General features: G+C 42.6%; 1 protein-coding gene across 6 annotated transcripts in view; it reads right to left on the bottom strand.

Annotated features, from left to right (window-relative positions):
* Positions 1-24,071, bottom strand: part of IDE (insulin degrading enzyme) — a 3,524,264-nt gene that overhangs the window by 2,950,960 nt on the left and 549,233 nt on the right. For all 6 annotated transcript variants that reach the window (XM_044056694.1, XM_044056696.1, XM_044056693.1 and 3 more), the window contains one exon: positions 6,616-6,738. In XM_044056694.1, coding sequence (XP_043912629.1) covers positions 6,616-6,738 — 123 coding nt within the window. The remainder of the gene's footprint in view (positions 1-6,615; positions 6,739-24,071) is intronic.

Raw genomic sequence — 24,071 nt, 5'->3', positions numbered from 1 at the left:
ACACTGAATTCCATACTCATTGGGTATTACTGTGAATAATGAAACATCAAGCGTAACAAGCAATACCGGTTTCATTTCAGAACTTTCACAGAATTTATAAAGATCTCTAGCAAACTGTTCAGTGTATTTTAGAATATAATCTGAGTTATTTATAAGAATTCTACGAGACTTTTCCAAATGAATGGAAATAGCTTCTGTACACCAGTTTCTACCAGATACAATTGGTCTCATTGGGGGATTTTCCTTGTTCTTATGCACCTTAGGTAGACCTTGTATCATGGGAATAGTGGGATTAAAAATAAAAAAAGTACTGAAACAGGTTTTCATCCAAAATATTCATACTGACCATCCATTTAAGCTGCTTATGAATATAATCAATCATTTTATTGACTTTTACTAAAGTAATAGATTTATAAAAGGCATCATCTTTTAAAAGGAGGAACATTCTCATATCATAGTCATCCTTATCCAAGACGATTATAGGTCCTCCTTTAACAGCAGGACGTATCATGATAGACCGATTCATTCGTAAATTGTTTTAGAGCAAAACATTCATCTTTAGTTAAATTATGCCATCTCTTCCTATCACTTAACTTTTCCTGTTCATAAAAACTTTTGTAAGCATCGTCAATACATATCTGTTCAAATGCAGTAATTAAAGGACTCATTTTGGGTATAAAACAACTAGGTTTCCTATATATGAAATCACTATTAGCATCATTCTTAGCAAACAAAATTTTTAACATTAAGTTTCTAGTGAACATCTTAAAATCTAATACCACTTCTGTGATATCAGAATCCAATGCAGGAATAAAGGAAAGTCCTTTTTCTAAAACTTTGTACTCACTGTCAGACAATTCATGCTTAGACAAATTTATTACTAGTTTTTGTTGTTTAAGAAGGCTTTCTTGATGGTGTATGGACTCACCATATTGTCCGTTTGTTTCCTTTTGTACCTTGTTGTACTTCTGCCTCTTGTTTGAGCCTGGTTCAGCCGACCTCTCCCCTCAGCTGTTTGATCGGCTCCTGGTCAGTAGCGGGAACTGTAAACCTGCTGGTCGAGGACCTTCTAAAAAAGGCGAAGTGGGAAGGAGCTCTTCGTCAAAACTGACTTGTACACTACCATTTGTTTCACTGTGTACCTGCGCCTTGGTGGTAACAATTCTCTTTCTAATGGCTGCATTGTCCGTTGCCGTAGAATTACAACCTAACCCTGTGTGGTTACAGAACCACTCCCCTCTTGTGCTACTTGAGTGGGGTCTGCAGTCCGATAGGTTGTGACTTGTGGAATGCTTTCAACATTAGTTTTCACAGTAGTGGAAGGGATTGACCTATTGATTTCAATGTCCACATCAGGAATAATGCCTCTGAGTTTCACTAGTGGCAAATCTCGGCCACATGAATACATAGCCGTTAGAAAAATCAGATGCATCTCTTTGCAATTTCTCTAGTTTGATCTGAGTCCATCTATGCCCATATGCTGCTACATTGTCTAAAATGTCGGCCATTGGTTTCATGAGAATACTTGAGTCATACTTTTTACATATGTTTAGGTACTTATTCTTAATAATGGGTATGATTTTCAACTCCGCCTGTTCTGCAGCCTCAGATAACAGTTTTAAGTACCCCAGACTTGTTTGTGTATTTAATTTCTGCGATGCACACAAAAGCACTGAGTTAGTCAGTTTGAGCCAGCATTTTAAGTATCCTCAGACCTCTTGGCATGATATTTTCCGTTATGCACATTTGTAGATGGTACTTTTCATATTGTGTTCTTTTTAATTTCAACAAGTCTTTTTCTACCATAAACAGTTCACTTTTCAGAGCTATGTAATCTATATTTACGATGTCATCCTGTTGTAACACATTTATATAGCATAACAATGGGTTACTTCTTTCGCTCACCTTCAACATAAATTGGTTGACATTTCTGTCTGTCCATGGGGTATTTATTCCTATTCCTGGGTTATAATCCAACTCTATATTCTCCACTTCTGTGAGTGTACCTGTCGCCATGCCCCTGGTACCGCTGTAGTAAAACGCAGACGAAAATTATTTTTTTCCCCATCTGTCCAGTGTCCTAGAATATCTGCCAGAGGGGGTAGGGTTTTTAGCTGTTGAGGCCTTAACTCCCTTTGGACCCTGTGAAATAGTTTCAGGATCAGCAGCAGGGTGTCTAAATAAAAATGTATGTGAGTTGGGGACTCTAATATCTGTCAGGCTTACTGGCAGCCGGAGGTAAGGAGTCAGGGGTCAAGCTCGACTCCGAAAACACATCATCCGCAATGTTTAAAACAGGGGGAATGGCTAAAGGCTTATGCTAAGGGAGAAGGAAATCCCTGACCCTCTTATTTGATTCTGAGAAGTCTTAACTCTCTCAGTGAAAATGCTCCCTCAAAGTATGCAAGGTTTCTCCAAATGAATAATCCTCAGGAGGAGATACAGATGGAAGAGACTCCTCAGCATCAGAATCCTCATACGGAGGTATAGATAATGCCTGATCAGAAGAGGAATCAGAAGAAACAGAAACCTGACCTGAAGATTCATAATCAGTGTCTTGCCTAGGCCTCTTATCTGGAGGGGGATGGGTGACCCTGATCAAGGTAGTAAGGTCTTAAGCCATTTTGATCATCTGTTTTTTAGGCATAGAGGCCTGTGCACGTGGCTCATGCATCTTTTTTTAAGTTTAGAAGTTGCTTTTGTCTTTGGTTTTGCAGCTGTTGTCGGTTTGATGTACAAATGTTGAGGTCTGAATACACCCTCAGAAGCCGGTGCCTGCTCAGCGGCTCTGGATCCATCCCAGGGAGATACATCCATTGGTCCAATACCTTGAGTATCTTGCGGCATGCCGGACTCCACATGGGTGTCAGTAGAGGCCTGCGATTCGAAGGTAGCGGGTATCAGTGGCTGCGAAGGTGCCTCACTGAGTACCGGCGAACCAGCAACAGGCTTAGGAGAAGCTGTGTCATCGGTTTTGGATCTCAATTGCCTTTCTCTGTCCTCTTCTTTGCGTTTTTTATGTACTCCGGTAGTCAGATTGCTATCAGACGACATTTCTGGGTAGTTAAATCTGTTTCCAAAATACTTTGATGAAAAAATATACCGACGCTTAATAGTACGCTCGTTAAATCTAGCACAAAACCGACAGCCAGGCACGTTGTGATCAGGGCCTAGGCAAGGAATACAGTATAAATGGAAATCCTTATTAGGTATTTGCTTCCCACAAGTAATAAAATTATTAACTTTTTCTGACATAGGTAAAAAGCAAGAAAAAAGTTTCCCCAACAGGGTACTTGGTTTGGTGAAGACTTCGGTTCTGAAACTCAAACTCGAATATTTCAGTAGTCGGCCGACCGGCACTTGCGAAATGCTTCTGCTTCGGGCACCGCACGGGAAGAAAGACTAAAGAAAATGTCGTCGGCTGCATGTTTTATACCCCTATAAACTAGATTAATGTAAAAAAAAAAAAAACGACAGGAAATTACAAAAACGCATATATGAACATTTACATGCCATGAGAAAAGGCAAACAGGAGAATGCCTTAGCTAAACATACCTTGGAAAATCCAAATCATACCTTTCAGTTTTATGTTATAGACCAGGTTAAATCTGATGATAGAGGAGGTCCGACATCCCTACTCTTGGAATACAGAGAGTTGGTATGGCCACTAAGATTGGATGCGTGCCATACACCTGGCATTAATGGCACTTTGACTTTAACCTGCCATTTAAAATTAAAGAGGCTGAACAGATAATATTTTCTACCTTTCAAATAGGCTACACCTGGAATTTATATTTCGGCTGAATATTTTGATTGTTTAGATAGGTTTGATTTCTAAACCACTAAACAGCAACTAAACAGATTATACCTGGTACTTCACACATATTGTTGGCCATTTATTATTTTTGCAATACCCTTTGAATTTTTCCTTGGTCCTAATTTAGTTACAGTGATAGAAATATAGGGAGGTTACATATTCATTTTAGGGATACCTGCACCTATATTTTTGTCCTTTATTATTTCATTATTGTATTATCTGCTAAAGTATTCTTAGTACAGTTGTTAAAAGTATTTTTACTGTACTTATATTTCATATTGTTTTTATCTATTATAAATGTGTTAGTTTAGGAGTGGATTTCACCTTAAGATGGTGTGGGTAAGATACACCTTTACAGTATAACGTATTCTATCTTTTTAATATTTTCATTGTAACTAATATCGAGAAGGTACCTACCGGTTCCTTTATGTTTACTTGTATGCAGCCGTGTCTACAAACAAAAGGGGAAGAGTCAATTTCCCCACAGGAGCCGTATTACGGCAGTAAGGTTTTTTATCGGACAAGTCCGATATTGTTTTATTTATGAATACAAAAGCCGGGAACTTAACCGAACTGCTGACTTGGGTGAGTCTAATTAGATTGTTTATTATCTGCAAATTCAGGACACAACCAAAGTAAAACCACTATTTTGTTTCTTTTTACTGGTGTATTATAACTTCACAGAATTGTTTTGTAAACACTGCTTTAGTTGTTACCAGGCACGTGTGATACGCTATAATTAGCGTTCCTGTTGTAGGTATATCCAAGATTTTTATCGTGCATTTATGATGTATTTTAATTGATGTGGGACCAAACAAAAGTTTAAATGTCAGGTGAAATTATAGTGATCATGTGACTTTTAAGGATGTATTTAAACCAGGTGGTTGATTCTATAATTGTTTTATGTTTTTCTGAAGAAGTCAGCGTGTGGCTGACAAAAAGCCTGTGAATAGAGCTTAAAATAAAGAGCGGTATTTTGGATATTTTACTGGACTTTTACATTATCATTGTGCTATCACATTTTTGAACTGTTCCTGCTGGTTTGGAACGCATCCCAGTTTGGTGTTTTATACCTCTGACGACCTGACGTCATGGAAGAGAAGACGGCAACCAACGCAGGACCCAAGACTTTGGAATTCAGGCCGACTGAGGGCAACCTGCCAACAGATTACCCAAGTGTAATGACTGCAACAATGAAACACAAAGAACATCTTCCAATGAGCATAACCTAAGCCTTTTGACAGAATCAAATTGCCCTCAAATTTCAAACAAATGGTCATATCACTGGAACCATTGGGGTTAAGAAAGAAGTATAAACGGCAAACCCTGCAGCACAAACTATTTTTTAGTGGTAGCATTCTTTAGGTTCTAGGTCTTGAACTGAATTTTATAAGTCACAGTAAACACGGTAACTATTAAGTTCATAATATTTTGCAAACAACTTATAAAATCTCAGCAACCACTCAAGTTACGCGTATACTGTCAGTAGCATTTTATGCATCTAGTTGACAGCTTTCATACGAGGCTAGGGAGTTGTCTGTGTTACTTGGTTGTTGAAATATTTAGAAAAATGTGAAAAATATACCTATATAAATTAATATGATAAAAACAACAGTTAATATCTCTATCTGCACTAGACAAAGGTCAAATATTAATGCAGTTGAGTTTGCTATTGTGTAAGCTTTAAGATGAAATCTTTTAAAACCTTGTACATAGCAAGGTTTTGGATTTACTGATGCAAATATGAACAAGCAATATTTGATGCCTACAAGCATCAGTAGGAGTTAACTGCAGATGCATTGTCACTCGGACGTAATGAGGTAATTGTTAAAAGCTAAAATAATTATGGGTACACATGGAGACGAAGGTCAAAGCACAAAACAAAAACAAAGTACGGCCACATTAGCTTTCCTTAGGGAAGTCATTAAACAGGCTTTTCTTGAAACATCAACTTGGAATTCTGTTCAACCATGCTATAATTTAAAAGTAGCCTACAGAGACGGGGAAGGATTTGCCTATATAATGCAGTACCTTACTTCGTAATGTCTTTTTTCCACCTCCCTAACCCACTACGCTTTGGGAATCTTCCCAAATGTGACAACTGCAAAAGTGAATACTACAATGAACACAGTACAGTTGCATTGTGAAATTAACACATATGTAGATGTTCGAGTAACTTCACTGAGAACAGTCTGCCTACCATCGCTCCAAGCCCCCTTTCTGACAAGTTTTCCTTTGCAATTTGGATTGAGGTTTCCCATTAGTCACTTTCCTGCACCTTCACTTCTCTCTTCCCCTAACAGGGTCCATTCCCTCTTATCTGTATATACTTCCTGAAGAGGGAGACTGAAATTCTCTGAGATGGATTTGGGGAAGACCAGGCTGCTCCTTTTGGTCTACAGGGCTTTGGTGCAAAGGTCTTCTAACTGGTTGAAAAAGATCCAAGAATGTATGTGAAACAGCATCAGCTAACTCATCCCTTACAAAACGAATGTCACTGGAAGCTGGTGGGAGACTCTCAGCCAAAGCCCTGGGGGAAGATAAAGCTCCGAATGCTAGGCCAACCAAGTGGACTATTTACAGACAGGAATACAAACTGCAACAGTTAATACCACAAACATTATACAAAAATAGTTATAGATGCCAAGCATTTCACACTATGTTGACTGGAATATTAGAAAGATGAAATAAGAAAGCAGTTGTACAATATGTGCAAAGCATTTATTACTACCATGGACACCTACAAGCATACATGGTCTTCAATTAACTAATTTCCTCCTTCCAAATTCAAGTCTTACCTCTTCCAAGAATACAAACAGCCATTAAGTTTGAGGAATAATATGTTGAATGAAATTTCAATAATTCTTCTCTGATGTCTACACCCTCTTTAGAAGGCCTGGTTTCCAATGTAAGCTTGTTTCCTACAACCAGATAATGTTAAAAAAAACAAGGAATACAGTGAGCTAAAATATGCACAAAGCAGTGTTTATGCAAATCTACACTATTGCTATACTAAAAAAAAGAATAAAAAATCACCACGGGTATTTATGAAAAAGTTATGAAGTCACCATAATGTTCCATCTGTGTTGTCGCTCTTCATTCATTCTTGACACTTGGGAATCGGTTCCGATCCTCAGATTTGGCTCAGCCATTATACAGCTTGCACCAGCCAAAACTCTCGAGCCAAGTCTCTACCCACAATGCCCATGTGTATGTTACCTCATATCAAGTTTGGAAATTACAGAAAGATGAAGTATATATAATGTACGAGAGGAAGCCATGGCTAAGGTAAAAACCCTAATGCCAGCCCAGGAAAAGGGTAAGAACCTCCAGGAAATCTCGGAGGGGGGAATGATGGTGGTATGTCAAGAATGAATGAAGATAGACAACACAGATGGAACATTATGGTGAGTACAGAACTTCTTTATCTGATACTGTCAATCTTCATTTATTCTTGACAGTTGGGACAGAGTCCCCAGCTACTTATACGCTGGGTGGCTTTATGGAAGGATATTCCTGAGAAAAGTACAGTTTTGTACCTACCATAAATGTAGATGTCCGATAGGAATGCATCTGCAGTCCTTACAAATGGGTTGTCCTGTCGTCAGGCAGCCCTTCGGTCGGCCGGATTCCAAAGTCTGGGTCTGGCCTCGGCTGGTGCCGCACTTCACCCGACGTCATAGCTGCAGTTCTTCAGGTATAAAGGCATCAGCCGACGCCATTTTCCTCAGTGTTTCTTGCCCCAGATGCCAGGTGCCCTCTTGGAAGGCTAAATTTGGATAAATGCCAATGTTTCCAAATAGTAGAGAGCAAACACAAAAATAAGCATGTATGTACATATATACAAACAAATACACCATAATAGATCCCCCCCAGCTAGCTATAAGATGGGCAAATACCCTAGGAGTACCACAGAGGGGAAGGCGGGTGGGTAATCCTGACTGCAGATGCATTCCTATCGGACATCTACATTTATGGTAGGTACAAAACTGTACTATGTCCTTCAAGGATGCATCTGCAGTCCTTACAAATGGGTAGAATACCATAGCCAAACTAAGGGAGGAGGAAAGAAGAGATTATGGTGTAGTTAGGATCCCTTGCAAAACAGCAGTGGCAAAACCTGCTCGGGATCTAGAGTATAAAGGTAAGTTATAATGCTTGGCAAATGTATGCACGGAGGTCCAAGTAGCAGCCTCTATAATGTCCTTGGTAGCCACTCCTCGTAAGAAAGCTGTGGTAGTGGCTGTAGCCCTTGTAGAGTGAGGCCTGATGTTCTCTGGAGTTTTCTTTCCATGGTAGGAATAACAAAATCTAATGCAATTTCCTATCCACTTGGAGATTGTCTGTTTTGAAATTGCTTTTCCTTCCCTTCCTGTTGCATATGCTACCAGTAGCTGGTCAGTTTTTCTATTGCCCTTGGTCCTGTCCAGGTAGTAGCGTAACTGTCTATGTACATCCAAGGTATGCAACAGTCTTTCTCCCTGTTCTGTGGGTTGGGAAGAATGTAGGTAGGTGGATAGCCTGATTTAAAGATACTCTGGATACCACCTTAGGCATAAAAGTAGGATTTGTTCTCATGGACACTCTATCTTGATGGAAGATCAGGAAGGGTTGCACTGCCATTAATGCCTGAAGTTCAGATACCCTTCTTGCTGAAGTGATTGCCAGCAGGAAAGCAGTCTTCCATGACAAGTATTGTAATTCTGCTGTTGCTGCTGGTTCGAAAGGAGGAAGTGTCAATTTTTCTAGCACAAAGTTTAAGTCCCATGCTGGCAATGGTGGTTTCCTAGGAGGTTTTACATTTTTAATTCCTCTCAGAAACTGCCTGAGCAGAGGATGCGAGAAGACAGGAGGATCCAAGCTGTATTCTGCTGAAATTGCTGATGCATGTATCTTGATGGAGGAATAGGACAGGCCTGTGTGGAAGAGCTCTGCCAAGTATTCCAGGATGTTGGCTATGTTTACCAGTGACACATCATCTCCCTTTGCAGTACTCCAAATGAGATATCTTTTCCATTTTGCTGCATAATTTTTCCTTGTTGAGGGCCTGCGAGCCTCAAGGATAATGTCTTTAACCCTTTGTGATAAATTTGGGTTAATTGATCTTATGTAATGTTCCAGGCAGTCAGCTGCAGAGTTTTCAGGCTTGGATGCAGGATGTTGTAGTTGTTCTGTGTTAACAGCAATGGAACCAGGGGTAGTGTCCATATTTGCTCCCGAGACATGCTCCTTAGTAATGGGTACCAATGTTGCCTTGGCCAGTCTGGAGCTATCAGAATGATCCTTGGACGGTCCTCTTTGATCTTCAATAGCACCTTGTGCATCAAAGGAAGTGGTGGGAATGCATATGCTGTCAGGTTTTTCCAACTGAAAGATAGGGAGTCCACCTTCCAAGCAAGTGGGTGGTACGTCCTTGTGCAGAATTTCTTTAGCTGGTGATTGCGTGGGGATGCAAATAAGTCTATTTCTGGGAGTCCCCATTTTCTTGTAATGGCTTTGAAGATGTCCGGATGCAGCATCCATTCATGAGCATCCGTGGTAGTCCTGCTTAATATGTCTGCTAGAATGTTTTCTTTTCCTGGTACAAAAATTGCTTGTAACTGAATGTTGTAGCTCAGAGCCACATTCCATAGGTCCAGTGCCATCCGGCATAGAGGGTATGAATGTGTGCCTCCCTGTTTGTTGATGTACCACATAACTGTGGTGTTGTCTGTCCTTATCAACTGACCTTCTCGGAGAAATGGTCTGAATGTCTGGATTGCCAATTTTACTGCCAGCATTTCCTTTAGATTTATGTGTAGGTGCAGCTGGTCTTGAGTCCATAAGCCTTGTATGCACTTGTCCAGCATGTGGGCCCCCCAACCGAGGTCTGAGGCGTCTGTCGTGATGGCTTGGCTTGGTTGAATGCTGTAGAAGGGCAATCCTGTGTTTGATTGACAGGCCTGAGCCCACCATAAGAACTCTTGCTTCAGGCATGGGATTATTGGAATTTTGGTTTCTAGGCTGTGCTTGTGTTGAGACCATAAATTCTTTAGGTACCACTGTAGCTTTCTCATATGCAGTCTGGCATGAGGGACCAGTATTATGCAGGATGCCATGAAGCCCAGGGCTTGCAGTACTTTTCTTGCTGTTAGATGGTTCTGCTTTGTTAATGCCAAGAAGTAGAGAGGTAGTTGCTCTTGCTTTTCTGCAGTTAGGAATGCCATTTGCTTTGATGTGTCCAGCTCTGCACCCAAAAAGGTTATTCTTTGGGATGGTATCAGCCTTGACTTTTTTATAATGACTGTATATCCCAGGGCTTGTAGCAGGTAAATGACTCTTTGTAAGTCTTCTGTTAGCTTGTTTTTGTTGTCCGCTTGTATCAGGCAGTCGTCCAGGTAGGGGTAAATTTGGATTCCTTGAAGCCTGCAATGAGCAATTACTGATGCCAGGCATTTCGTGAACACTCTGGGCGCAGTAGATAAGCCAAAGGGCAATGCTGAGAATTGATTATGCTCTGATCCTGCAAGAAATCTGAGGTATCTTCTGCAATTTGGTCGTATGGGGACGTGCAGGTATGCCTCCTTGAGATCTAGAGTTACCAGCCAAGACTCCTTGCCCAGCATGGGAAGAAGCTGCTGTAGAGTCAGCATTTTGAATTTTGGAACAATGAGGAATGTGTTTAAAGCGGACAGGTCGAGAATAGGCCTCCATTTGTTCTCTTTTCTTGGTACCAGGAAGAGTCTGGAGTAAAATCCTTTCCTTGCTCCATAGATGGTACCTTTTCCACAGCTCTCATCTTTAATAATTGAGATATTTGTTTTAGAGCTTCTGTCTTTTGATTTGGCGGTAGGTTTGGCATTCCTCTCTTCCTGGTAGAGTATGGAAGTGGAACCTGTAGCCTTGGTCTATTGTCTGTAAAATCCACTTGTCTCTTGTGATGTAATGCCAGTTTATTGAGAATAAGGCTAGCTTTCCGCCTAAGGGTGCTTCTAGTTGTTCCCTGGTAGGCGGTGCCAGAGCCAAGTCACTGTGATTGTCCTGTTGCAGTGGTGGTGGCTGTGTCTGTGCCTCGCTGGTTGTTACCCTGCCACTGGCATCCCCTGTAGGCACCCCTGGATTGGTTTTTGCCTCTTGATCGCCTATTCCTGCCTCTCTGTGCTTTAGAGGAGTCTGGAAAGGACCAAGTTTTGGAGGGCCAATTCCTGCTAAACCTTGGAGGTTGGACCTGTAAGAAATCTTTCACTGTTTGTACAGATTTTGCCTTCTCCTCCATCTTCTTCTGCACCTGTTGTGCAGGAGAACCAAATTTTGCCTTGTCCATGGGAGCATCTAACAGTTTTGATTTGACATAGTCCGGTAAGGCCTGCTCTTTCAACCATGCATGCCTTCTGATAACTGTGCCAGTCATGGCTGATCTAAAGGAAGCCTCCAGTGCATCATAGCCGCATTTTAAAGAATGGTTACTAACTTGCTGAATGTTATGTACCATTTCCTGAACATACTTCTTATCAAAAGGTTCATCAGAGGACAGTTTTTTAGTTAACTGGTCAAGCATAAATTCTTGATATTGGATCATATGAAATTGACAGTTCAAGGCCCTAGCTGACAGAGTTGCAGAAGTGTAAACTTTTTTATCCCATCTTTCTAAGGACCTGGATTCCCTTTCAGAGGGGAGGGGATTTTTAGCAGAGGTAGTTGCTACAGCCTTAGGCCCCTGGGAGATAGTCTCGGGATCTGCAAAAGGAGCCTTGTATAAATGGTGATGTGTGTCCGGGACCCTGTAGTACCTATCGGGCTTAGCAGGGGCCGGAGGTAATGAATCAGGAGCAGTACAAGCATCATTAAATGCATCATCTACAACAGAAAGAACTGGAGGTATAGCTAAAGGTCTATGTTGTGGTAAATGCAAAAAGGTTCTAAGCCTTTTCCTGGAGTCTGAAAAATCTTGGCCCTGCCACTGAAATTGTTCCCTCATAGCATGCAAGGTTTCCTCAAAGGAAAATTCCTCAGGTGGAGAGGCAGAAGGGATGGACTCTTCAGCATCAGAGTCTTCGTAAGGGGAATAAGGAGCCTCTGGAGGGTCTGTATTATCTGAATCATCAGAGGAACCATCTGTGGACACTGGCTCAGGGGGCTCTGCTCTAGGCCTCTTCTCTGGAGGTGGATGAGAGGCCCTGTCTGGATGAGGTTGGGATCCCCAGAATAAAGAAATAAGATCCTCTGCCACGGAAAGCATTTGGGAACTGGAGCTGGGCCTGTGAGAGGGGGTCTTAACAGGCACAGTTTTTGTAGCTTTAGCTGCTTTAGCCCTGGCAAAGGCCTTAATGGACATGGCTGCAGGAGGCCTAGCAGCTCCACGTGCAGGAGTTGAGATAACCAAGGGAATAGTGTCAGATAATTCCTGAGAAACCGCAACCGCAGGTTGGATTTCAGAAGCCGATTCCACCAGGTTTGAAGAGGCCTCGGTAGAAGGCATGTTTTCGGCTGAAGGAAGAACCGCTTGCTCGGTTTCAGCTGAAACCGAGACACTCGCGGTTGGCTTAACTGCGGTTTCGGCCGAAACCGCGGACCGCGAGTGTCGGTCCTTTTCCTTGCGGTTTTTGGATATTTGTGAAGTCGGAGGATCCGACGGCATAATATAAGCAAAATCAGAGCCAAAAAACTGCTCAGCAAATTCCGACCGACGTCTAAGCGTCCGTCGGTTAAAAGAACCACAGGCTAGACAAGCTGCAACGTCGTGGTCTGGGCCTAAACAAGGTAAGCAGTAAGAGTGGAAATCTTTATGAGGTATTTGTTTCCCACAAGTTAAACAATTATTCACTTTTTCTGACATCGGCTGAGGCAAGAAAGAGTCCCCAACGGGGTACTTAGCTTTTTAGAAGTCTTCAAAGTAGTATTCGGTAGTAGTAATCTCTGGTTCTGACCGACCGGCACTTGCGAACAGCTTCTGCTTCGGGCGCCACGCGGCAAGAAAGACTGAGGAAAATGGCGTCGGCTGATGCCTTTATACCCGAAGAACTGCAGCTATGACGTCGGGTGAAGTGCGACACCAGCCGAGGCCAGACCCAGACTTTGGAATCCGGCCGACCGAAGGGCTGCCTGACGACAGGACAACCCATTTGTAAGGACTGCAGATGCATCCTTGAAGGACATCAGAGCCAAAGGATGTTCTTCCAATGGAGACCATATCCACTTTGTAATAAGTGATAAAGATATGAGGGGTTGCCCAAATTGCGGCCGCACATACTTTATCCAGAAAGGTATTGGAATGAAAAACAGCTGAAGTGGCAATAGATCTGGTTGATGGAGCCCTTACCGGCGTAGGTATTTTATTATTGGTTTGTTCATAAATAAAGGTAATACAACATCTTAACCATTTTGACAGGGTCACCTTAGAAAAAGGTTTATCTATCCTTGGTCCTGAAAAAGAGACAAACAGTTGAAGGTGAAAATTTTGAAGGTCTGAAGTTCTACAATCCTAAGTCCTGTCAAGGTAAAATCTCAGCTGTCTGTGGATGTCTTAACAGATGCAGACAGCATTTGCCTTTGTTAGAGAAATCTGGAAAGAAACCTGGCAAATGAATTGACTGATGTTTGACTGAGACCACCTTAGGAAGGAATGAAGGGTTATAGTCTTCAAGGACACACTGTCTTTATGGAAGATTACCTATGGAGGTTTTGCACAAAGTGCCTGTATTTCTGAAACCCTTCTGGTAGAAGTAATGGCCACTATAAAAAGTTTTCCAGGAGAGAAACTTGAGAGGACAAGTAGCAGCTGGCTCAAAGGGAGGTAACACTAAATATTGCAAAATGAAAGCAAGATCCAATGGAGGTTTGATATGTAGGATTCCCGTAAGAAACACTTTGCATAAACAATGAGAAATTAAAGATTGGTCATCACAGCCATTGTGAAAATTAGAGATGGCTGCTAAGGTAATTAATGGTTGAACCATCTACTCCTTGGTTGAAGAGGGTCACTAGAAAATCTAAATTTTTTTCAACCAAGGCTGAAAAAGGATCCAAATTACTCTTAGAAACCCCTAGAGAAAATCTTTTCCATTTACTGAAATACAGTTTCCTGGTGGATGGTCTATGATAAGCCAACAGAATCTTTCGGACAGGGGAAGTAATATTAGATTGCCTGGCAACTAATGGCATTGGAGGAACCAAGCCATAAGCTTGAGGGAGTGAAGGTCCACGTGTGACAACCCTTGGGGGGGGGGGGGGGGGTGACAGAAGATCCGGAACTAGCTCCAGAATCTAAGGCTGATGAATCAAGTGAGGCCACAGAAAGAGAAACCAAACTTGCCTGGGCCAGAACGGGGCAATGAGAATTACTCTGGATCAAACCCTCTGGGCTTTCTTCAGAAAAAGTGGAATGGGGGGAAATGTATAAAAAAGACCTGGGGGCCAATCTAGGAGGAATGTGTCTCTCTGTGACTATTCCTGTGGAGGGAGTCCGGCAAAGTATGCACTGCACTTGTTGTTTACTGGGGAGGTAAATAGGTCACACCAAGGCTCGCCCCCATCAGCGAAATATCTGCTTTGCCATGTTGGGATTTACAGACCACTCGTGTAGCAGGAGGACGTGTCTGCTCAGCTTGTCCGTTATGTTGGAACTCCCGGAGACATGCATTGCCACAAGAAAGTGGATGAAAGACATCACCCATTGCCAAACTCTGAGAGCTTCTTGGCAGAGGGCGTAGGATTTGGTTCCCCCTTGTTTGCTGATGTACCAAACTACCAACATGTTGTCCGACTGGATTGCAACAGTTACCGGAAAAAGAGCATTTTGAAATGCTTGCAACACTAGCAGCACTGCTCTCATCTCCAGGACACTGATGTGCAAGCTGGGCTCTTGAGGGGACCAGGGGCCTTGGACGGTCTTTCCCAGATAATGCCCCCCACCCCATCTGGGAAGCATCCATGGTCACTATGGCCTTCGGTTGAGGGAGAACAAAAGACCGACCCATATGGATCTCTTCTGACTCCATCCACCAAGACAAATATTTTTTGCAAGTTTCTGTTATTAAGATTGGATGACTTAACGAATGAGTAAGTATGGACCATTGTGAGGCTAGAAGCCACTTTAGTATTCTCATGTGAAACTGTGCCATGGGAAGTAAGGTGATAACCACTGCCATGGAACCCAGGGTTTGAAGAACAAGAAAAGCAGGCACTTTTCATTTCAGTAAAATGGATTGGGCTTTGCATCTTATCTTTTGCAATCTGTGAAGGGGTAAGAGAGGCTATGCATGAGACTGTATCGAGTCAGGCCCCGATGTACTCAAAGTCTTGAGTGGGGGCAGCTGAGATTTCTCAGACTTCACTGTGATACCTAGGGACTTGTAAAGATGTATGATAAACTCTAACGTTTTGTGACAGTAAATGCATGGTGGGGGTGGTGAGGAGCCAGTCATCTACACAAGGAAAGACTCAGAATCCATTTAATCTCACGTGGGCCGTGACTGCCGCCATACAGTTGGTGAACACTTTTCGGGCCGTGGTGAGACCAAATGGCAACGTTCTGAACTGGTAATGACCGACTTATAGCTGAAAGCAGAGGAACTTTGAGCGCTTGTCTGTTTTTATGTGATAATACGCATCTTGAAAGTCTATACAGCACAGCCAATCATCTTCCTCTAGAAAGGAGAAAACAGACTAACGCATGACCATCCGGAATTTTGTCTGCTGGACAGACTTGTTTAGAAGGCTGAGATCTAGTATTGGCCTCCAATCCCCTGTCTTGTTTGGCACTGAAGAATTTTGAGTAACTCTAATTCTAACTAGTCTGGTGGGACTTCTTGGATGACTTTTTTGCAGCAACCTTTGCATTTCTTTGGCGGCATGATCCCTCTGATGGGGTGCAACACCAGGGATTTTTCTTCAAGGACATGAAATTATGTTGAAGGGGACAATGTAGCCTCTGGGAATGATTTTCTGCACCCAAGAATCTGATGTCATTTATCACCAAGTGGACAGGTGTAAAGAAGGTCTTACCCTGACTGCTTCCAGAGGTAAGCAATTGGGCCTCCTTTGAGGAGTGCTGGCAGGGTTGTCTAGAAAAGGAATCTCTGGACCCCTGGTTTCATGGGCCACCTTTGACTACGGTTCGGTGTCTTCCATCTGAGCTCCCCCTCTACCTAGAGGGGAGCCGGTGCCACATATGTCATGGAAAGGCCCCTGGCACTTCTTGAACCACATTTTCCCACTCCTCTGATTCCAGGAGAAGGATCGTTGAGGGGGTGGAAAAATGAATGCCCATGGTAGACTGGGTCTTATCCTTTTCACACCTGGCTAGTGTGTCCTTTACTTTAGGACCGAACATGGAAGATCCATCAAATGGATCATTGATGAAGGAAGACTTGAAGGGCTCCGCAAAGTCACACAAGTGCATCCAGGCATGTCACCTAATGGCAATGCCAGAACCCGCTGCTCTGGTCGCCCCTTCGGCTGCATGGGCCATGAGTTGCTTGGATGAGTTTGATACAGACTCCAGGGGTGGTAGCTGCGAAACGACCCTATCTTGTACCTCGCAGGACACAGCCCCAGCTAGAGTTTCTATTAATTCCATAATCAGGTCTCTCTGGAGTCTAGTAAAGTGTGCCATACAAGTTCAAGGACCTAACTGCGAAGGTCGATAAAGCATAGACCCGCTTTCCAAACCTGTCCATTGCCCTAGACTCCATGTCAGGAAGATGAACAGAAGGACTCTCATCGGCCTGTTCCTTTCTGGTGGCAGTTTCCACCACCATGGCATCTATTGGCAAATCTTTTGTCCAATATTGGTGGTCTTCTGGTGGTGATATTATTTTGTCAGGTCTCAAAGGAATGGGCTCTATGGCATCAGGAGTCTTCCAAACCCTCTGCGCGATTAGCTTGATGAGGTTGTCAGCGGGTGAGGACACCCAGGAGGTAGATGGTTGGGCACCGAAGGCTTGCAAGTACATGATTTCCCTCAAGGATGGGTCTTGGGACTTCCAGTTACCCCCCTGTTTCAGAATGTCTAGGTCGTCTCCAAAAGAAACATCCTCAGGAGATGACCGTGGGGAATCCTCCCCTTTGTCAAAATCCATGTCCTCTGTGAATGGATTTCTTCAGGGGAATCCAGATGCTTCTTCTTGCTTGTCCTCTTTCGGGGTGGCTCCTCAGTGGGAAACTCTGGGGAGGATTCCTAAGAGAAGGGGCCCCTGTATCTGGACAACATGAAGCTTCGGTGCTCACTGTGTCGTAGAGATTGGTGTCAACTCTGGACAAGAGGATACGGAAATATGGCACTGGTGGGTGGGGTCATCCGAGAGCCCATGGAGGCTAAGGCCCTCTCAATAACTCAAAAGGCGGTATCCCCTGAAGAGGGGTGAGAGACCAGAACCAAGAAAGACCACCTTGAACGTGGGACCTCCTTCCAAGGCTGGTTCCGGGGAAGAACCTGAAACTGTCAAAGTTTCTGGAACCAAGATCAGCACCATACCCAAACTAGGTGCCAAAATGGAAACAACAAAACTGACAGAGGTGTCTCAGCCCTGAGACTCAGTCGGCTCCATGGCAGGAACAGATGATGTCAGAGCAACATTCAGTGCCGAGGTGAACTCGCCTAACAGCACTGAAACAGCCGGCACTGGGGTATCAAAGTGCTGGACTCTGAAACTGCAGCTGAAGTTGGAGAATAGGCAGGAGTCCCAGGAAAAAAGGTCCCCAATCTAGATGGGAGAGGGACCGGAGAAAAGCAGGAATACCTCTGGCCAGCAATAGTTGATCCACCAACCTTACTACAACTCTAAAAAAAACTCCTGGAGGACCATACTGAAGAGGCCGAAGGAGACTGTGGTCTTTCAATGAATAGATTAGGTAGTTCGCCCACAGGTCAATAGCTGGGGAATATCTCACCCTGGGCATTTCCAAAATAGGCTTCAGCTCAGAGAGGGTGGGCTGTGACTATGGTGGTGCTGATTTAAGTATTTGTTGAGCAGTCGGTGAAGTTGGCACCATGCCAGAACCTAGAGAGACTGGAGCCAACAAGGGTGTTGACTGCACCGTAGAAGTTGACGGTGCTGAGGAGGTATTAGATTGAAGTGTTGGAACCTTAGCTGTCGGTTCCGAAGGGTGCAGAACCAAGGGTTTATATTTAGGAGCCTCTGCTATCAAGGGTGATATCAGTACCAAAAGGCATTTCCTTTTTTGGTAAATCTTGTTTTGTGTTGGCCTTGGACAAGGCTTCATTAAAAAGGGAAGTAAATACACCTTTAAGCAAGAGCTTATTCCTACGCTCTGCTAAGGTTTTCTGACTGAACCCCTTACATAAGTCGCAATCAAAATGAGGCACACCTAAGCAGTAGACAAATGAAAGATGCCAGTCGGAACTGGACATCTTTCTATTACAGTCTTAGCAACGTTTAAATCCTGACGTGCCTTTAGAGAGTTTATCAGTCATAGCCAGTTTATCATACATAATAATAATAAAGGGCAAAAAGCAAAACACGCCGTATAAAACGCACTTGTGTGCACACAGGCTCAGGCTCTCACACACACGCGCACACACACAGGCACACACACACGCACACACACACACACACACACACACACACACACACACACACACACACACACACACACACACACACACACACACACACGAAAGGGAAATGTAAGGTGGCAGAAAGATCTACTAACAATGGTAGATAGGATTACCTGAGGTAAAGGGCAAGTAGCAACAACGGTACTAAAGGAAAAACTCAAAGGGTTAGCAGAAAAAAAGGGTAGAGGAAAGGAGTATACAACTATATATTTATATCTAGACAGAGAGAGAAATAGGAGAATTAGAGAGAACAATTTTTAAACTATCTCAAGAAATTCGAAAATATAAAACACTTAGCTGAGAGAAAGGCTGATGCGTCTTGCTGGCAGAGCAGCAAATGAGATCTGAGGTAACATACACACGGGCATTATGGATAGAGACTTAGCTCGAGAGTTTTTGGCTGGCACGAGCTGTACAACGGCCAAACCGGTTCCGAGGATCAGAACCGATTCCCAACTGTCAAGAAGAAACAAAGACTGACATCATCAGATAAATGATTCTCAGCAAGATTGTGTCTCTAATATGTCATTTTCGAATTTATAGATCCAAGGGGTCTTGTGTCTTAAAGAAGTTGATCTGCCTAACGTGTAAAATAAAACAAAGCATAATATGAAAAGATGACTCTTTTACAGTGGTTCAAATTATTTAAATTCAGTATACCACATAAAGGGAGGAGAGGTAACTCACCATGGCATTATAAACTACATTCTTAAAGTAAGCCCTAGATACAAGACCTAATCCGCAGTGTCTATTAAAACATGGACAGATGACCAGGCAGCTGCCAGTAACGCATCTTGGGATGGCGCTACTTCCAGAAAGGCTGCGTAGAGCTGTACCCCTGGTGGAGTAAGGCCTCATTTCCCTCCAATAACCATTTCCTATGGTACCTATGACAAAATCACTGGAAAATACATATGGAGATACCCACCTGGTAATTTGTAGTCCCTTTTTGTTCTACCCAAAGGCCACTAACAGCTAGTCAGGGAATCCTGTATTACTTTGTCCTGTCCAGGTAATATCTCAGCCACCTGTCCACATCCAAGAAGTGCAAGATTCTCTGCCTTTGTTTTGGGGGACTTACAAAAGAAGACTACAAGTTGGGTAGCCTGTTTATGTGCCAATATGGTCATCAATTTAGGAATAAAGAAAGGGTTCATACATAAAGTGACCATGTTTTGCTAAAAGCCAGGAAAGACTTGTTACAAATGAGGGCCTGAAAGGTCACTGCTACCAGGCAGTACCGTCCAAGACAGGAATTTTACATGAGCTGAAGTTGCTAACACAAACGGTTAAACAAAAAGTTCAGGTTTTAGGTGGTACTATTCTCTTTGATGGCCTGACACGTACAATCCCCTTGAATAAATTCATTACTGATCTCTTGAAGAGGGAGTGGAGGGAATATGTATTGAACCACTACAGATATATCCATATCTCTCAGCTGTAATAACCTTCCTCTGACACCAGAGGGAGAATTGTTTTCAAGTAGCTGCTTATGATTTCCACGTACTTGCCTTTCTGGCTTCCCTCATTAAGTTAAGTATGTATTTAGAAAAAAAAATGTCTAAAGCGACATCCTCCTGGTTACCAAGTTCAAATTGGGCAGGTTTGGATTAACTTACAGTCCTTTCCCCTCTGTGTTAAAAAGTTCTGTTTGGAATAGAAGGATAGGTTTCCCCCTGGCTAACTTAATCAGATGGGAGAAGAGGAACCAGCCTCTCCAATTAAGAGAAACAGCATCTACTGAACACAATTTCATGTGAAGACTCTAGTACTGAACTTGATGAGCTGCTTGTTAGGAAAAGACACAAAATGGTCTGTTGCTGGACTTACAAGATGGCTGCACATTGAGTAACAGCTTAATTCTAGCTCTCCCAGTGCTAAAACAAACCCAAAGTAGAAGGCCAGTGGACTTGTGTTTCTGGGTAAATTTCAGTAACTGGCTAGTAAAAAATCAGCTACAGAAGGTGAAGAAAAAGATACTGACCGGGAAAAGTACTGCTGCTATTCAGCAAAAAGTAGTGCAAGCTCCAGATATGACTTCCAGTAACCTAAAAGAAAGCATAAGACAACTGCACACAGACCTGGTTAAAATAAACAAAACACTGATGGAGTATATCAACTCAAACAAAAAGATGGAAAAAAATGGAAGAATCTTTAAACAGATATTCAGATAAGGTGATAAAATAGCAAAATCAGAGGTGGAAATGAAGAAAAGGCTGGCTGAATATGATACTGCTCAAGCAGAGATGTTTCAAAAAATAATAAAATTAAAGGACAGAGCACACAGGGAAAACCTGATAAATTTCAGCTATAACAAGAGAAGCTGGAAGGAATAGCCTGTATTAATTTTATGAAAGAAAAAATAAGCAACTGGACTGGTACTCCACAGCAGGAGTTATTAACAAAGTTCACATTGTGAGTATGCTCCAAATCTGGCTGTAAGAAAGCAACCTAGATCTTTAATAGTAACAATGCAATCCTACCAGTAGAAGGAGTTGATTCTGACAAAAATGTGGCAGAAAGACAAAGTACTAAAAGTTGGAGATATAATGATTGTTCATTGTACACCATGAAGAAGGGAAAAAATGTATACCACTATTCAGGGAATGTCGAGAAGCAGGTGTGAGATTCAAACTGCTGTACCAGGCTATCTTCAAAATATTCTTCCCTGGAGGGACAAAATCATTTTTGATGAACTACATCCTAAGGAGGAAATACAAAAGTTTGCCCAAAAGTGAGCTGTGAAACAGACGTACATTCTGCTTCTTGAAGACCACAGAGAGACTTGTGCCAGTGAAAACTCTTCCAATGTTTCAACAAAAAATGCTGGAGAGAACGAAGGGAGCATGGGAGTTGACTTGAGGAAATGAGAGCATGTTGGAAATGAAGCAGAGACAGGATTTGGGAGATGGAGATGAACAGGAATAAAACTAGTAACTTGGAAAATGACAAATTCGGGATTATATATGTGAAATATGAACGAAAAAAATGGAAATATTGGACTTTTTTGGACTTGTAGGAGACTCAAGTGCATCTCCTACTTCATGTCTCTCATGTTCAGAAAAATATTTGGGAAAGGGGAAGAGAAGGGTGAAAGTTAACCAAGTAAAGCAAATTTGTTTCTTAACATTACTTTGATAGTGCATGATTTTCTTTGGATGCTATAAAATAGTTTTCTCATTTGTTTTAAGTGTAATAGGGATACTATTGTAAACAGATGCTCTATTTTTTCCGCTCTCTCTTCATCCCTCTTTCTCCTTGTTCGGTTTTAAGAAATGTAGGCACTGCGATGTAAAAAAAAGGTCTGCTTAAAAGAGCATGTCAAAAGAAAAATGAATGTGCTTTTTCTCAATTGCAGGGAGGAATGACTGGACTAAGGTCCTAAGCTTTATCTAGTAGCAAGTTTTAAGAGAAAGCAAGTAAATGAAAAAGAAGATTGAATACTACAAGGCTTTTTCTAACAAATAAATTAATGCTTAGCAGCAATTCTGTATCTGGTCCTCATGTCTCCATGGAGACAATCAGAGAGAGAGAAAAAAAGTACAGTTTTGTACCTACCATAAATGTAGATGTTCGAGTATCCACATTGCTGCAGTCATAACCTGTGGGTAGTCCGCTGTCCTCGGTCGGCCCGAATACCAAAGAGCTAGGCTGGCGTCGGTCATGGGCGCCCAGAGCTGACGTCAGCACGTAGTGGTACTTAAGCGCATGACCGACGCCATATCCTCAGTCTTTCTTGCCCCAGATGTCAGAAGGCCTTAAAAAAAGGAAAGGCCAGAGCCACAAAGGAGAAAATAACAATAATCCCTAAGGAACAATAACAACAACAACCACACAACAACAACTCCAAACCATAGAGGGGAAGGAGGGAGGGAAAATAGGACTGCAGCAATGTGGATCCTCGAACATCTACATTTATGGTAGGTACAAAACTGTACTATGTTCTTCGTCTCACATTGCTGCAGTCATAACCTGTGGGTAGAATCCCAAAGGAAAAGGGAGGCTGGCAAACTAAAAAGCATTAGGGGCTGCTAACATGCCCTGTAAGACTGCAGTGGCAAACCCAGCCCTGGACTTGGAGTAAAGAGGGAGATGGTAACGCTTAGTAAAAGTGTGAACTGAACTCCAAGTAGCTGCTTCCAAAATATCCTTAGTAGCTACACCCCTCAAAAAAGCAGTAGATGTGGCAGTAGCCCTAGTGGAATGAGGTCTAATCCCAGCAGGAACATTCTTCCCATGATGAGAATAACAAAAGGCAATACAATTAGCAATCCACTTTGAAATAGTCTGCTTAGAAACAGCTTTCCCTTGTGAACTCAAAGCAAAAGAAACAAATAACTGTTGAGTCTGTCTGAACCCTTTAGTTCTGCTCAAATAGTAACGTAACTGCCTGTGTATATCCAAACAATGCAAGATTTTTTCCCCCTTATTTTGGGGATCAGCATAAAAGGTAGGCAAATGGATAGACTGGTTCAAGGCCACATTAGAAATAACTTTTGGCATAAAAGTAGGGTTAGTACGTAAGGAAACTCTATCCTTGTGGAATATTAGAAATGGTTCAACTGCCATGAGAGCCTGCAATTCAGATACCCTTCTAGCAGAAGTAATGGCCAACAAAAAGGCAGTCTTCCAAGACAAAAACTTCAATTCCAACGTAGCTGCAGGTTCAAAAGGAGGCAAAGTAAGCTTCTCCAACACAAAATTGAGATCCCAGGAAGGAGTAGGAGCTCCACGTGGGGGTCTTACATTTTTTGCCCCTCTAAGAAATTGCTTAAACAAAGGGTGAGAAAATAAAGGAGGGTCACAATCATAGTGAGCAGAAATGGCTGCAGCATGAACCTTCACAGAGGAAAATGACAAACCCTTGTCTAGTAATTCAGTAAGGTACTGCAGTGTAAAACTCAAATTAGGTACCGAGACATCAAAGTCCTTTGTTGTGCTCCAAAGAAAAAATCTCCTCCATTTATCAGCATAAACCTTTCTAGTGCTGGGTCGCCTGGCTTCCAAAATGACATCCAAAACCCGTTGAGGAAGCTGAGAACCCACAGGCTCTAAAACAGAATTCACCAGGCTGTTAGATGCAGGGACTGCACCCTGACATTGAGCAAATGACTGCTTGACTGGGACAACAAGTGAGGAAGCTGTGGCAAAGGCCAAGGAGGCTCCTGAATTAAACTCCTCAGCAGAGGATACCAGTGCTGTCGTGGCCAATCTGGTGCTATTAAAATCATGCAAGGCTTGTCCCGCCTGACTTTCAAGAGTACCTTGGTAAGGAGAGGCAGAGGAGGAAAAGCATAGACGTGAAGGTTGTTCCAACTGAAAGATAGAGCATCCACTTTCCAAGCTTTTGGGTGAAACATCTTTGTGCAAAATTTTGGTAGTTGGAAATTTAGAGGCGAAGCGAACAGATCTATGTCTGGAGTTCCCCAAGCCACTGTCAACTGTTTGAATACTAGAGGATCCAATTTCCACTCGTGGGGATCCACAATTTCTCTGCTCAATACATCTGCTAGGGAGTTCTGTGCTCCTGGCAGAAACCGTGCTTGAAGAGTGATGTGCAAACTCAGAGCAGTCTCCCACAATATCATTGCTTGTCTGCAGAGAGGGTAAGAATGGGTTCCCCCCTGCTTGTTGATGTACCACATGACTGTAGTGTTGTCTGTTCGAATCAACACCTGTCCTGGTTGAAGTAGGCCC

Source organism: Protopterus annectens, chromosome 14.part0 (genome assembly GCF_019279795.1).
Source record: "Protopterus annectens isolate FY-2018-M chromosome 14.part0, PAN1.0, whole genome shotgun sequence".
Taxonomy (NCBI): Eukaryota; Metazoa; Chordata; order Ceratodontiformes; family Protopteridae; genus Protopterus; species Protopterus annectens.
The sequence above is the reverse complement of the archived record's forward strand: the minus strand, read 5'-3'. Positions and strand labels throughout refer to the sequence as shown.